This window comes from Schistocerca americana, chromosome 2, assembly GCF_021461395.2.
Source record: "Schistocerca americana isolate TAMUIC-IGC-003095 chromosome 2, iqSchAmer2.1, whole genome shotgun sequence".
Taxonomy (NCBI): Eukaryota; Metazoa; Arthropoda; class Insecta; order Orthoptera; family Acrididae; genus Schistocerca; species Schistocerca americana.
Window position 1 is genome coordinate 543,532,143 of NC_060120.1, and position 15,644 is coordinate 543,547,786.

Here is a 15,644-nt window from a genome sequence, read left to right on the forward strand (position 1 = left end):
TACCAAGAATGGAATCAAGGTCCTCCACATGGCAGTCAGCCATGCATACTATTCAGTAATGAAGGCAGACTAAATGAACAGAGCACCATTAGCTTTTTGTATTATGATGTAACTCTCAGCAAGAATGTATAAACAAGTCATATTGTGTACTAGGGTTTGTAAATTTTGTTGTTACTTTTTTGTTCTTAAACTGCAACTGCACAACCTGTCCAAATATCCTTTTAAGAGCAATCAATGGATGAATAAAACTACTACTACTACTACTACAATTGTGAGTCCCTGTTTCTGGCCTGTAATCATTTCATTGCAGGTAGAGGAGATACTGAGGTGTGCTGCTTCACACATCACCACCTTATAGTTTTTAACCTGCTGAACAAGATATCAGAGAAAGAGGATATGATTACAGGGGCAACATGTCCAATCTGTCACCATGGAAGTTATTAATTAACAACTGACTGACCTCCCAAGGGAAGGAGATGGTGTACCATCATCTATCAGAAACAAATTGTTAACATTTTCACACTGCAGTGGCAAAACCTGTCAATATTTAATACGTCTTTTATGTTACAGTGCAAGGAAGGAGGATGGGGTGCTAACTGTTGTTTCCATTACAGAGGTAATCTATTTTTAAAACACTGAGCATACCATCTGTAAATGAAGTTGCCACAGGATAGTGTCTTTTGAATACCTATTAAAAATAGTGCAGTACAAACAAGACTGATTAAATTCCAGATCACCAAATGTTACTCCCGGGCATTCATTTTTCCTTCTCAGCGCTGAAAATTCTGCCTCCTTGTAGAATCACATGGAATTAATGCACAACACACAATATAGAATTAACCTTACAGTGTTTCTCCTTAAACCAGTGCAACAAGCTTAGCCACAGGTTCATCCATTACCTCAAAACCAATTCATGCAATTATTCTGAATATCTATACCTACAGTTGGGTAAAAGGTATAATAAGTGGTTCAATAAAACGAAAATGAGAAAAACGTTTTGATAAAAAATGTTTAGAACAGTCAACAAAGAGAGCTGTTATTAATGAACATGGGTGAGTCATTAAATAATGTGTATCTTATTACAGATCTTTCTCCGAGACACTTACAGAAATGCTTGTAGTTTATTTTTTGACATAATAACTCTGATTAGCAACATTCTTGGCTTGAACAAGTTTACAGATGCCTACGAAACGAAAGTGTTTGTTGTGGCTCCTAACTATCTTCACGCTATCCCAGTGACTTCACAATTATTTGCAAGCATCTTATCCCACAGACATTCAGTCAAATGTCCAAACAAGTGAAAATATGATGATGGGCAGTTTAGGCTATAAGGAAAATGTTTTACATGTGATATTTCAGATCATATCCTTATAATGTGCAATGATGTGCAACTGTATGGAGGTGTGCATTCTTAAAGCAGAGCAGTACTTCAGAGAGAAGTAACCACCCTACTGATTTGATAGGCCTCAACTGCGTTATCAGCATGTCACCATAGCAAGCATTCATCGCAGTGCAGCTCATTCCCTGGTACTGCACCAATTAAACAGAGAACCGACTCATGGAGATAACATCTTGGACCTACTGATAACAAACAGATACGAACTTTTCAATTCTGTAAGCGCAGAACAGGGAATCAGCAATCATAAGGCCGTTGCAGCATCCCTGAATATGGAAGTAAATAAGAATAAAAAAAAGGGAGGAAGGTTTATCTGTTTAGCAAGAGTAATAGGAGGCAGATTTTAGACCAACTAACAGATCAAAACGAAAATTTCTGTTCCGACACTGACAATGTTGAGTGTTTATGGAAAAAGTTCAAGGCAATCGTAAAATGCATTTTAGACAGGTATGTGCTGAGTAAAACTGTGAGGGATGGGAAAAACCCACAGTGGTTCAACAACAAAGTTAGGAAACCACTGCGAAAGCAAAGAGAGCATCGCTGCAAACGCAGCCAAAACCTCTCAGACAAACAAAAGCTAAACGATGTCAAAGTTAGCATAAGGAGGGCTATGCGTGAAGTGTTCAGTGAATTCGAAAGTAAAATTCTATGTACCAACTTGACAGAAAATCCTACGAAGTTCTGGTCTTACGTTAAATCAGTAAGTGGATCGAAACAGCATATCCAGACACTCTGGGATGATAATGGCATTGAAATAGAGGATGACACGCGTAAGGCTGAAATACTGAACACCTTTTTCCAAAGATATTTCACAGAGGAAGACCGCACTGCAGTTCCTTCTCTAAATCCTCGCACGAACCAAAAAATGGCTGACATCGAAATAAGTGTCCAAGGAATAGAAAAGCAACTGAAATCACTCAACAAAGGAAAGTCCACTGGACCTGATGTGATACCAGTTTAATTCTACACAGAGTACGCGAAAGAACTTCCCCCCTTCTAACAGCCATGTACCGCAAGTCTCTAGAGGAACGGAAGGTTCCAAAAGATTGGAAAAGAGCACAGGTGGTTCCAGTTTTCAAGAAGGGTCATCGAGCAGACGTGTAAAACTATAGACCTATATCTCTGACATCGATCTGTTGTAGAATTTTGGAACATGTTTTTTGCTCACGTATCATTTCATTTCTGGAAACCAGAACCTACTCTGTAGGATTCCAGATTGTGTGAGACCCAAATCGCTTTATTTGTTCATGAGACCCAGAAATTATTAGATACAGGCTCCCAGGTAGATGCCATTTTCCTTTACTTCCGGAAGGCGTTTGATACAGTTACACACTGTCGCCTGATAAACAAAGTAAGAGCCTACGGAATATCAGACCAGCTGTGTGGCTGGATTGAAGAGTTTTTAGCAAACAGAACACAGCATGTTGTTATCAATGGAGAGACATCTACAGACTTTAAAGTAACCTCTGGTGTGCCACAGGGGAGTGTTATGGCACCATTGCTTTTCACAATATATGTAAATGACCTAGTAGATGATGTTGGAAGTTCCATGCGGCTTTTCGCGGATGATGCTGTAGTATACAGAGAAGTTGCAGCATTAGAAAATTGCAGCGAAATGCAGGAAGATCTGCAGCGGATAGGCACTTGGTGCAGGGAGTGGCAACTGACCCTTAACATAGACAAATGTAATGTACTGCAAATACATAGAAAGAAGGATCCTTTATTGTATGATTATATGATAGCGGAACAAACACTGGTAGCAGTTACTTCTGTAAAATATCTGAGAGTATGCGTACGGAATGATTTGAAGTGGAATGATCATATAAAATTAATTGTTGGTAAGGTGGGTGCCAGGTTGAGATTCATTGGGAGAGTCCTTAGAAAATGTAGTCCATCAACAAAGGAGGCGGCTTACAAAACACTCGTTCGACTTATACTTGAGTATTGTTCATCAGTGTGGGATCCGTACCAGGTCGGTTTGACAGATGAGATAGAGAAGATCCAAAGAAGAGCAGCGCGTTTCGTCACAGGGTTATTTGGTAAGCTTGATAGCATTACGGAGATGTTTAGCAAACTCAAGTGGCAGACTCTGCAAGAGAGGCACTCTGCATCACGGTGTAGCTTGCTGTTCAGGATCGAGAGGGTGCGTTTCTGGATGAGGTATCGAATATATTACTTCCCCCTACTTATACCTCCTGAGGAGATCACGAATGTAAAATTAGAGAGATTCGAGCGAGCACGGAGGCTTTCCGGCAGTCATTTTTCCCGCGAACCATACGCGACTGGAACAGGAAAGAGAGGTAATGACAGTGGCATGTAAAGTGCCCTCCGCCATACGCCTGGGTGGCTTGTGGAGTATAAATGTAGATGTAGATGAAAGCTCTTGAGATCTCTAAAGATTGTCAGCATGAGATTCCTGGTGGATACCAGTACCCTGAATTTGTTTTTAACTGGTGATAATGAGATTTTCCAGTCCTCTGATTACTTCTTAGTCTATTGTATCCAAGACATATCTCCTGCCATAATTTCACCCATGCAAGCATCCCCTTCATGTGCATAATGGCTCAAGTGTCCCTGAGACACCTGTTTGATAAGCATCAATGTGATTGTCAGGGAGATACCTCAGTACCCACCAGTTACACACTTTCTATAACCAAGTCCATCATGGATATATTGTAAGCTAAACTATGACCTATGTTGAATTCCATGGAAATTCCATCAACAATGAGGCTAGTCTATGTTTCATTGACTCAATTCACATGCTCACTGGTCTTTCACTTCAATATTTTTAGCTGATCTTTGACTTTCTATAGTTTTGTTTTAAATTTTCCCTTTATGTAAACAACTGGACAAAATCTAGTTAGTCTTTGCATCACTCAATTCATGACAGTTTATTAGGGATATTGCTGCAAATTGTGGTGTATACAATAATGGTTGGCATTGCTGGCTGGCATGCTGGAGGTTGCTATTTCAAACATGGCCACCAGCAATTATACATTACTTAGTATTTATCGTTTCTGGAAGGTTGTTGAAGTATCTTATGTTTGTTTATTTTGGAACAGAGCAGCATTTTGGAATACTTGATGTCTGTACGAATAGCTTCACTCTTCATCCAGGAGTCAGTTCTGTTCTTGTTGTACATTGGAGTTTTTAATGAAGTGCTAAGTGTTGTATTTCGTTGACAACCCTACTTTCAGATTTGAACTTGAGTGTGGTCATCATGTGACAATATCTACAAGACAATGCTAGTGCAACAGAACAATATTAAATAGAAGATTAATCCATTATGTAATCTGCCTCAACTTTTTTATGTTGTATATAGCTTTGCCAAGACACCAGGATGCCCTTCCTCCTAAATAGCCTGATAGTCTCACTTCTTCCAAACCTTTCCTGCAATTTGCATGGACTATAACCACTCTCCAAAAGGTACCACGTGGGCCATCTTATATTTCTGGCTGTACCTAATGCCACCTGATAAGAGGTGTTTTCTTCATATTTATTATTTTATAGAGATATTCCTTTGCTAGCCAATAAAGCCATAGTTGCAGTGAAATATCTGGACCCATTTTTATGTACCACCTTTCACTGACAAAGTGAGACACTGCCTTGTACTTTCAGTGATAAATGAATCAGAAAATGAAATACATGGAAACAGATAGTGTAAAAGCTTCCTAATAAATATACAATGGAATACATACAGTGGAATGAGTAAAGACAACAACTAATTGTATAAGAGAGAAGTTGAGAAGCTGATTAGCACAGTCAGGCAGAAGAACTCATAAAATGCTCCTCTGTATTTGTGCTCTGGTGAAGACTGCAATTCAAAAACCTGAGCTATGATGTCAAATTATTTTTCATATAACTGTCAGCTGGCCATTATCTTCATTATATGGTGAATTATTTTGTTTCTTATTCCATTGTTAAGGAACATATCTTGTTTATTTTCTTTTATTTTTAATGACTACTAATTCTTACTTCATAGATAAACCTCAAAATACCAATGAGATGATAAAGAGACTGGACTTCATTTCTGACATGTTATAAGAAAACAATTGCTTAAGTGTATACACAAAAAGTAGACAAATGTTACCATATTTTCTTCCAAGTGTTTCTTTGGTCCTATTCCCGATAACATTAAAAGTTTTGCAGAGCCGATAGTTCCAGCAGATAAAACAATTCCTCTGCGAGCCTTCACAGTGAAGTTCTGTTTAGACTGCACATATTTGACTGCATTTGCTTCATATTTCATTCTGAATAATATCTGAAATCATTTAAACATAATGAAAAATAAAAAATGGAAAGTCAGGATGGAATAACAACAATATTATAGAAAGGACAGATCGTTACTCACCATATAGAGGAGGCATTGAGCGACAATCACAAGACTGCTAAATTTTTAAATGTTCATTGTGCTTACCTGTGATTCAGTGCCTCCTCTGTATGGAGAGTGGCAATCTCTTTTCGTAATACTGCTGTAATGAAAAATTAATATCATCAATTCTCAAGTTACAAAATAACAGTTACCCAATTACATTAAATGACTGACTGCATACTGTTTAGCTAATTTTAATTCATGACTGAAGACCTAATGACGCACTAAAAAAACTGAGTGTTATAGAATGTTAGTACAACATAACTTTCAGAGACATTTTTTTATCATTCATTCACTGTCTCTGGCAGATCCCATCAAAGAGGAGAACCTTCTGTGACATGCAGTGAGTCAAGAAATATAGTAATATACAGAAAGGTATCACATAAAATTAATTTGTATACCGTATTAACAACAAACTATCAATGCACTGCTAATGCTATTCATACTATTTCCATCTATATTTAATCTAGTAAATTAGTAATTCAGCTGCTACTTTGATAAATGCTGCTGTCTCCTTAGTTTTATCATACAACTGCTGTTTATCTGCTACTAGTAGCTAAATGCTTACTTAATTACAATAATATTTTCCAAAAAATATTTTACATCTACAAATATGGAGTCCTATTTATACAACATTATTACTTGTTATACAACTTTTTTAAGAAATACGGCTACTTGCGATGTAGGTAACAACAGTTTAATTAATTCAGAGCATAAACTTTGAATTAACAAAGCATGCTATCAGTCTGAATCACAGGAATAAATAAATAAATCCTCCATTCATTCCATAACTCATTCATTCATTCAACATGTTCTCTCAATTCCAGCAAGAAGGTAAAGCTACAGGGAAGCAGAATGAGACAAAGTATACAACAATATTACAAGGAGACAGGACTGGACAAAGTACTGCCAATAGACACATAAAAAATTGGAAACATTTACACTAGCTTTTAGAACTGTTCATTCCTTTTTCACAGAGAAAAGAGGGATAGGTTGCGAAAGCTTTGAAAGGAGGGGGACAGATCATTCAGATCCCCAGCTGAGAGACCTCCACCTCTTCTGCGGGTGTGGGGACACAAAGATGAAGAGCCAAGTATCAGAGAGTGTACGAGGTCAAAGATAGTAAATGGTAAGTCCACTAATTCTGAACACAAGAAAAGATATGCTCGTGATAATCCAACAACTATTTATTAGAGCATTGTGTGACAGCATAAACATACGTAGTACAATACTGGTTAGTGATATGTACAAGACTGCCAGCTGGACATGGTGCTTGGCACTATAAAGAACATTTGCCCACCAGGAGCTGTTGCCTATTGGTTGCAGGCAACTGCGTAGTGTCCATGACTGGCATTCTCTGGTGGGGCTCTGGAAAAACCAAACAGCATGATATTCAAGTGTGTGACACATGCCACGTTAGTGGTGGCAGAGGTGTAGTAATGTTTGGGTTACTACACTACTCCTTCCTTGTGGGTGGGGGCAAAGAGTGATCAGATGACAGCTCCTCTGCAATGCACTGATGACTAACATACCCATACTCCTAGGAGCAAACAGTTCCTGGTGTGCATGGACCAGCGAGTGGGAGCAGTAATGGTGTGAGCATGGTCTCACATGTTTTCCTCCCGCTCCAGGAGAGGAGCTGAAGACCCCCCCTACCCCAGGGGCAGTGGTCATGTCAACATTGGACTCAACACCAGGAACAGTGAGCTGGGGAGCCATAGCGTCCAGCGGTATTGTTGGTGGCACTAGTTTAGGAGGCACCTCCATCAGCATCAGAAGTCCCTGGACAGGCACAGGAGGTGCCTGTGGTTGCGCTTACGAAGTCCCAGTATACATGCAACAACCCCTCCATCATGAGAAAAGGCACCACAGAGAGCATAGAAGTTTCACAATGGGTCAGATGCCCAGACCTGTTGACTGTCAGGCCACCTGTGTTGTATCATGAACACAACTTGTTTAAGCATTGGGTCCACAGCTACTGCTGATGCAGTCCTGGAACTAGTAATTGGGAAATCACCAATAGTCTGTCTTGCTTCTGTGTCAAAAGGAAAACTCAACAGTTCTTCCCCCCCCCCCCATTAGCAGCCAAGACAATGTGTAATACAATGTAGGGCGGAAATGGATATCTCAATTACATCTCAATAAAAATAAGGCCCAATGGTGAAGGCAATGAGTAGCTTTGTCAGGTAAAGAAACTGAAGGATGAAACAAGGAAACTAAATGTTTATGGTCTGTGACTAAGTGGAATTTTGTACTGTATAAGAATACATGATATTTCTTTATGGCATAAATGATCACAAGGACTTATTTTTCAACTTGTGAATGGTGCTGCTGAGCTGTGTTGAGCGTTTTGGAGACAAAAGCACTAGGTTGTTCAGGTTGGAAAGCTGCGAGGCAAGGCACGGAGCATAATTTATTTGTAAGCTGCACAAATGCATGCTCACAGGCTGGTGACCACTGGAGAGGAATATTTTTGTGAAGCAACTAGTGCAGGGAGTGAGCCAGAGTGATGGCACCTGGAAGAAACCTGTGATAGTGTGCTATTTTACTAAAAAACACTAGCAGTTCCCGTAAATCCATTAGACAAGTCAAAACCATTTTAGCAGCGACATAGTGTTCCAGGGGTGTAACAACTTACCTGGAAAGTTCATGACCCAGATTGAAAAAATTATGAATTAGTAAGATTATATGTAAAGCCTATGGTTTGCAAAACTGCAAAGAGAGAATGGAGGTTATGTAAGTGTTCTTCTGTCGTAGTGTCCATCACTACAATATCATCAGGATAGTTGATACAGCAAAGAACCTCCAATGTTAGTTGCTCCAAAAAGCATTGGCAAATAGCTGGGACATTAGCCACCACAAACATTAAACGTTGATATTGATAAAGTCCAACCCCTCGTCCAAGTCGTGGGAGATGGGCAACGGCACAAAGTAGGGGACTGCGTATAGGGGCGATGTACAGCGGGGACTTCGTGTGCCCCAGGACCGCTACGGTAGCTGGGAAGGCCCTATGGGAACCCTGAAACGTGACGGCTAACGGGGCTCTGGTGAAGCTGCGAAAGGCCTAGCAAGCCAGTAGTGGATAAATCAACTGCTTTCAAAAAGGGAACATGCCTCGGATCACGGAACGGATTTAAAGGAAACCGACCAAGCAATGGAAAAGGATTACGAGATGGTTTACGACTGGGCACCTCAAACGTAAGGACTCTAACTGGGAAGTTAGAAGAAATTGTAGAAATGATGGAAAGGAGGAAATTGGACATCTTGGGACTTGCTGAGACTAGGTGGAGAGGAGTTGGTGGAAAACCACTAAGTAAAGGATGTAAACTGTGCTGGATAGGGAATGAGAGGGGAAGAAATGGAGTGGCAATAGTGGTCAGAGAGGGTCTGCAGGAGGAGGTGGAAGGTATCAATGATCGAATGATAAAAGCCAGAGTACAAGTGAAAGGAAAAAGCATTGAAATCATCCAAGCATATGCCCCACGGGTGGGGTGTACAAAAAAGGAGAAGGAGGAATTTGAAGATGACATGCAAAAGCAGCTAAATGGAGGTAATCAGATTATAATAGGGGACCTCAATGCACATGTTGGCACAGACAGGAAAGGATTCGAGGAGATAATGGGACCAGAGGGCTGGGGGAACCGAAATAGAGAAGAAAAATTGTTGCTGGAATTCTGCAAGAGGAATGGGCTGGCAATCGCAAATTCCTGGTACAAGAAGAGAAGTAGCCACAAAATAACTTGGTACAGTGGAGACTGGTCCCAAACTTCAGTAGTAGACTATGTACTAGTGGATAGGCAGATGATGAGCAGCCTCACAGATGTTAAGGTCATTCCATCTGAGGCCTTAGACAGTGACCATCGGCTGTTGGTAGCCACCCTGAGAGAGAAAAAAGATAGGAGGGCAACAGACATACAGGAGAAAAGGTTGAGGACATGGATGCTGAAAGAGGATGAACGGAGGACCCAGTACCAGACACTGATCAGGAAGAAGCTGCCAAAGGAAGATCAGAGAACAGTGGAAGAAGAATGGGGAGGGCTTTAGTTGAGGCAGCTGAGACTGTGTGCGGAAGAACTAGCACAAAGAGGAGAAGTAAGGAAACCCCATGGTGGAACAACATATGTAAAGAGGCAGTACTTCGAAAGAACAAAGCCTTCAGAGAATGGTTCCAGACCCGAACAGAGGAAGCTAGGGTAAAATATAAGGGAAGCAAGAAAGCGGCACAGACCATAGTAAGGGCGGAGAAGAAGAAGTGGATGGAAACATGGACAAGAATGTTAGAAGAGGACAGTGAAGGGAACAAAAAAGTACTTTACACCATGGTAAGAAATAAGAGGAACGACAGAAGCGAGTGCCTGAGGATCATGGATAATAATGGAAGAGTTGTGGAGGAAATGCATGAGCTCAAAAAGATTTGGAAGGAGTACTTTGAAGATCTGTTGAATGTCGTCAAGCAGGTAACTAACAGCGATGGAGAGCCTAAGGCAGCAGACGATTATAATAGTGGGGAAATTGATGATCTAACTTGGAATGAAGTGGAAGAAGCCATAAAGAGGATGAAAGGGGGCAAGGCACCAGGTTGGGACGAAGTAACAGTGGATATGATACGAGCAGCAGGAGAAGTAGGAACCCAGTGGCTATACAGAGTGCTGAGGGTGGTGTGGAAGGAGAACAGAATTCCTGAGGATTGGAAGAAAGGAATTATAGTCCCGATCTTCAAGAAAGGGGATAAAAGGAGATGTGAGAACTACAGAGGAAGCACCCTGCTATGCCACTGTGGAAAAATCTATGAAAAGATCCTGGAGAAGAGAATAAGAAGCAGTATTGAAAGAAGACTGCAAGAGGAGGAGTATGTTTTCAGACCGGGAAGATCAACAACGGACCTCATATTTGCGGTAAGGCAACTGCAGGAAAGGCACTATGAGTACGGGAAGGACTTAATCATGGCCTTTTTAGATATTGAGAAGGCATATGACAGTATCTATAGGGACAAGCTCTGGGATGTGCTGAACGCAAAAGGGATAGATGAATAGATAAAACGAAAAATCAGAAAAATGTATGAGGGAAGTGAGAGTTGTGCGAAAGTGGGGAGGGAACGTACTGCATGGTTCAAGCTGGAAAATGGGCTGCGACAGGGAAGTGCACTTTCACCTTTATTGTTTATTATTGTTATGGATGAAATCCTACAGCAAGTATCAGATGCAATTGGAGATCATAAAATGAAAGCAGTGCTTTTTGCTGATGACCTGATGTTATGGGGAAATTGCGAGAAGGAGGTGCAAGAGCAGTTAGATGTATGGGAGGCAACGGCAGCACAATATGGAATGCATTTCACTGCAAAGAAAAGTGAAATAATTGTCACAACAAGGAAGAAGAATAGGCCAAATGTGGATATAACTTGTGGAGGGGAAAAACTACAAGTGGTAGAGAACTTCAAGTACCTGGGAAGCATGATTGAAAGTAAGGGGGGAAACGCAATGGAAATAAATGAAAGGTGCAGAAAAGCAGGGCAGTTCTTCAAATGCATTAGGGGGCTTATTTGGAGCAAGGAGGTGCCACAGAAATCCAAGGGAATTATATACCGAACCTACTTTGTCCCCATATTGGCATACGGAAGTGAGACATGGGTAATGCACAAAAGCGACAAAAGTAGAATACAAGCTAGTGAAATGAAGTTCCAGAGGAGCAGGTTGAGTGTAATAAGACGAGACAGATTGCAAAATGTGTATGTGAGGGAAAGACAAAAGGAGGAACCAGTACAGGACAGGATAGAAAAATCAAGACTGCAGTGGTATGGACACATGAAGAGAATGGATGAGGGAAGAATTCCAAAGAGGATGTTTGATCTGCAACTGGAGGGGAAGAGGCCCAGGGGAAGACCAAGAGATAGATGGGTGAAGGGAGTGAAGGAATGTGTGACGAGACGAGGAGAGAACTGGACAAAGGTGGAAGAGGGGGAATGGTGGAAAGACAGAACACGATGGAGAGGCTTGTGTTCCCGACAGACCCAGCCAGTGGCTGGAAACTGTCCAAGATGATGATGATGATGATGATGATTGATAAAGATCAAAAGGCATGTCACAACAAGCAATTATTTTCATATGTCATTAATGAAACGCAGGTAGGCCCCAGTGAAGTCAATCCTGCAAAAGAATTGCCCCCCCCCCCCCCCCCCCCCAGCCAGTTTTGCAAGTAATTCATCAGATCAAGGCACAGGTATGTGTCAGTAACAGACTGTGCATTGATGGTAACTTTAAAGTCTCCACAAAGTCAGAGCTGACCCAACAGTTTTTTGACAACCACCAATGAAGTAGCCGCACCCACTTGTTAAAAGTGGTGAATGATGCCTAGTGATGTCAACCGATCCAGTTCAGACTTAACTTGTTCACATAAGGACACAGGTAAGGATCACACCCAGTAATAACACAGCTGAGCTGAAGGTTTAAGTGTGATGTGGACTGTGAAGTTTTTCACACAACCTAATCCCTCAAAAACAAATCCAAAAATTCAGCACACAATGAATCTATGTCTTGATAAGGAATATGATCTGATAGTAGATGTACAGTGTCAGTAACAGAAAAGTCAAAAGAAATGAAAGCATCTAACCAAACAAATTCTCACTATGAGGACAATTAACAACCAAATATGTGATAGAATGGACGGCAGATTTCTCAGTCTTGGCAACAGTAAATGATCAAGAACAGGAATATGTTGTCTACTGTAGTTTAACAGATGGCGTTTGACAGGAAGCAATGGTATGGAGGCCAGCTTTGTACATGTCTGAGAGCTGAGGAGTGAAACTGTCCACTTGCAGGGATAATGGGTTATTCAGCATAAACACTTCAATAAAGAGCTTATTCTGATCTGTAGACAATGATGAAACAGAATCAATGCCAAAGTCCATTTGTTCTGAGGAAGGCTGAGAACAACAAACTGATGCAATGCAGCTTTTCTTGTGACAGTCGTGGCACAACACCCACTGCCTGGAGCATGCAGGTCTCTCATGTTGCACAAAATAAGAGGGACATGACAGAAGTGCTGCTTGTTGTTGTTGCCAATGGGGCTGTCAATTGCGGCCAGGTTTCCTGGTTTGAATTGCATCAACATCCTCTATACTCGGTGACCCCATTGCTATGCACTGATATGGCTCACTATCAATGACTGCGACACCCCTCACACTTCGATTTGGTGGGCGTGGCTCACTATCAATGACTGCGACACCCCTCACACTTCAATTTGGTGGGCCACAGCACGAGAGACTTAAATGGAGCGAATAATGTTTAGGACACATCCTTACAGTGAAGGGCACTCTGATGAGCTTCCTTATCGGGTACCAGACAGATGATCATATTTCTAACTATGGAGACTGCATAATATTATTTGGAAGTTTTAGTAATAATGGCTCAAAACCTGCAGTTCTGCTGCCCAAGCCCAATAACACTGATGTGACTGGTTGTGGTACTAGTAAAGTTCTATGTGAGTGGCAATGATATGGGTGTGCTTGTAATGATAAGAAGATAACAGATGACACATTTCATGAAAGCAGAGTGGAGCTGATTCCTGCAAAGGGGCCAATTGACACTACAACTGGTACATGCAAGGAATCCACGATAAAAAAAAGGCCTTACAAGTGTCCTAGTTCATCATCCTAAATGCAACAAAGTAGTGGCAGAGCCATTTTTCATAAGCTTCTCAATCTTGAACAGTGTCACTGTAAGACAAAAATAGCAACAGGTGCACCTAGCAGTCACCCTAGCCATGAGTTTTTTCGATGCAGCTGTAGTAAGCTGTTGCTGGTGGAAGAGTGACTAAGTACGACCTCCATGGAGAAATGGAGAAATTCCGTGAAAAAACAGTGAACGAAGTTGAGCACACAAAAGTTCTCCTCAGTGCCAGGTGTTCTAACTCCAGACACAATAAAATACATGGTTGTAAGAAACCATCAACTATTTATTTGGTCACAGCATGACGGTGTAAACATGGGTAATACAATACCATTTAGTGACATGTACAAGACTGCTGGCTAGAGCTGGCGCGCAGTAATATAAAGAACATTTGCCCTCCAGGAGCCACTGTCTATCAGCTGCAGGTGACTGAGTCACCATTCACAATCAGCAGCCTTTGGTGATGGGCTGGAGCAGTCAAATGGCACGATACTCACAAATGTGTCACACTTGCCACAGTAGTGGCTGCAGAGGTGTAGTGATGTGTGAGTTATTATTGTAAGCACTCAGCCAGCTTCATGAGAGATGAAGATGAAATTGGTAAATAAAGAAAGAAATGCTACCAAGAAATGGGTAAAAGAGGGGGGAGGGGGGAAGTGAGCATTTTGTGTGTGGTAATTAACAGAAGTTGATTCCAGGAGGGTGGTGGGATGCGAGTATATGTTGGAGACACATTTCTGAATCATACTGTAGACTGTAGAGCATCTTTGGCACTGCATACTATATATTCCCAAGACGGACAATTCTTCTGTGTCCAATCATGCCCACAGTCATTCTAATGGTGGTCATTTCTGCAAAAAGCAGAATAATGAAGACATGTTAGTTGGCAAACAACATGTGTGGTTTCACGTGCTGTTTTGCCTTTTGATGATGTAGGGTTTACTTGTCATGGTGATTTGTGGGTGCATGGAGCTAGTTTAGCTCAGGAATAACTACAGAGGTAAGAACTATGGAGCATGAGCTGGGAATGCATATGGTTTGACAAGATAGTTACAAGGGTGACAGTGACTGTAGCCACTAGGAAGGATACTAGGGAGGGATGATCTTATTCGAGCATCTGGCTTGAGAAAGCCATGGCCTTGAAATATTAATGTTTTGCGGCAATTTAAATCTGGATGGTACTACGTGACAAGGGGTTGATTTTGAGATTTTTGAAAGTGATAGATGACAGAGGATAAAACTATCAGGGAGATTTGTGTGTGGACAAGATAAGTGAGACAGTTTCAATAAAGGAAAACCTGAGAGAGTTTGCTGGTATGGATGCTGAGTCATTCAGAGATGAAACAAATACATTTGCCACAAATTCCTGCTGCTGTAGAGAAGACAGGGCTTGATGTGGAAGCAATAGCATACACCAGTGTAAATAAATTAAGTGCTAATAGCTTTCTATGCAGACTATCTGCTGGATGCAAACCAAAGATTCTCACACTAGAAGCACACAGCTTTAAATGTTATTACTGTGTGAAATATGTATTTCATGGTGGGTGTATTCACTGAAGCTACATTCATCCATGTTGATTTATTTTTGGTTAAAACTCTGTTAAATAAATGTCATGTTATTGTTGTTACTATTTTGTATAAAAGTAGCCTGCTGTGACTGCTTCAATCCTGACTCATTGCACATCCCTGAACATTCTCCTCCACAATAGGATTTACAGAACATGAAATATGAAAGAATCAGTAAATGAGTGATTTGTGAAACTTGTGTTAGTACTTTACACATTAACACCTATTGCGAGTGATCTGCACTATCCATCCAGTCATCATGTCGTTTCTGGAAACCCAGAATCTACTCTGTAGGAATCAACATGGATTCCGGAAACAGCGATCATGAGAGACCCAACTCGCTTTATTTGTTCATGAGACCCAGAAAATATTAGATACAGGCTCCCAGGTAGATGCTATTTTCCTTGACTTCCGGAAGGCGTTCGATACAGTTATGCACTGTCGCCTGATAAACAAAGTAAGAGCCTACGGAATTTTTTTTTTTTTTTAGGGCACAAAACTGCTATGGTCATTAACGCCCAGTCCGTGACTTAGGAAACAGTAAAAAACCGAAAATGGAAACCAGCAGCAATGGGAACGAAACTCAAAACATTGGAGAAACTAAAAGCAGAAGGAAGGCTTAAAAATCCACTACAGAAAGGGGTTG

At 41.1% G+C, this 15,644-nt stretch overlaps 1 protein-coding gene across 2 annotated transcripts in view; it reads right to left on the reverse strand.

The window, feature by feature from the left end:
• LOC124595463 (glucose dehydrogenase [FAD, quinone]-like) overlaps positions 1-15,644 on the reverse strand; it is a 192,288-nt gene that overhangs the window by 54,409 nt on the left and 122,235 nt on the right. For both annotated transcript variants that reach the window (XM_047134212.1, XM_047134213.1), the window contains exon 6: positions 5,487-5,657. In XM_047134212.1, coding sequence (XP_046990168.1) covers positions 5,487-5,657 — 171 coding nt within the window. The remainder of the gene's footprint in view (positions 1-5,486; positions 5,658-15,644) is intronic.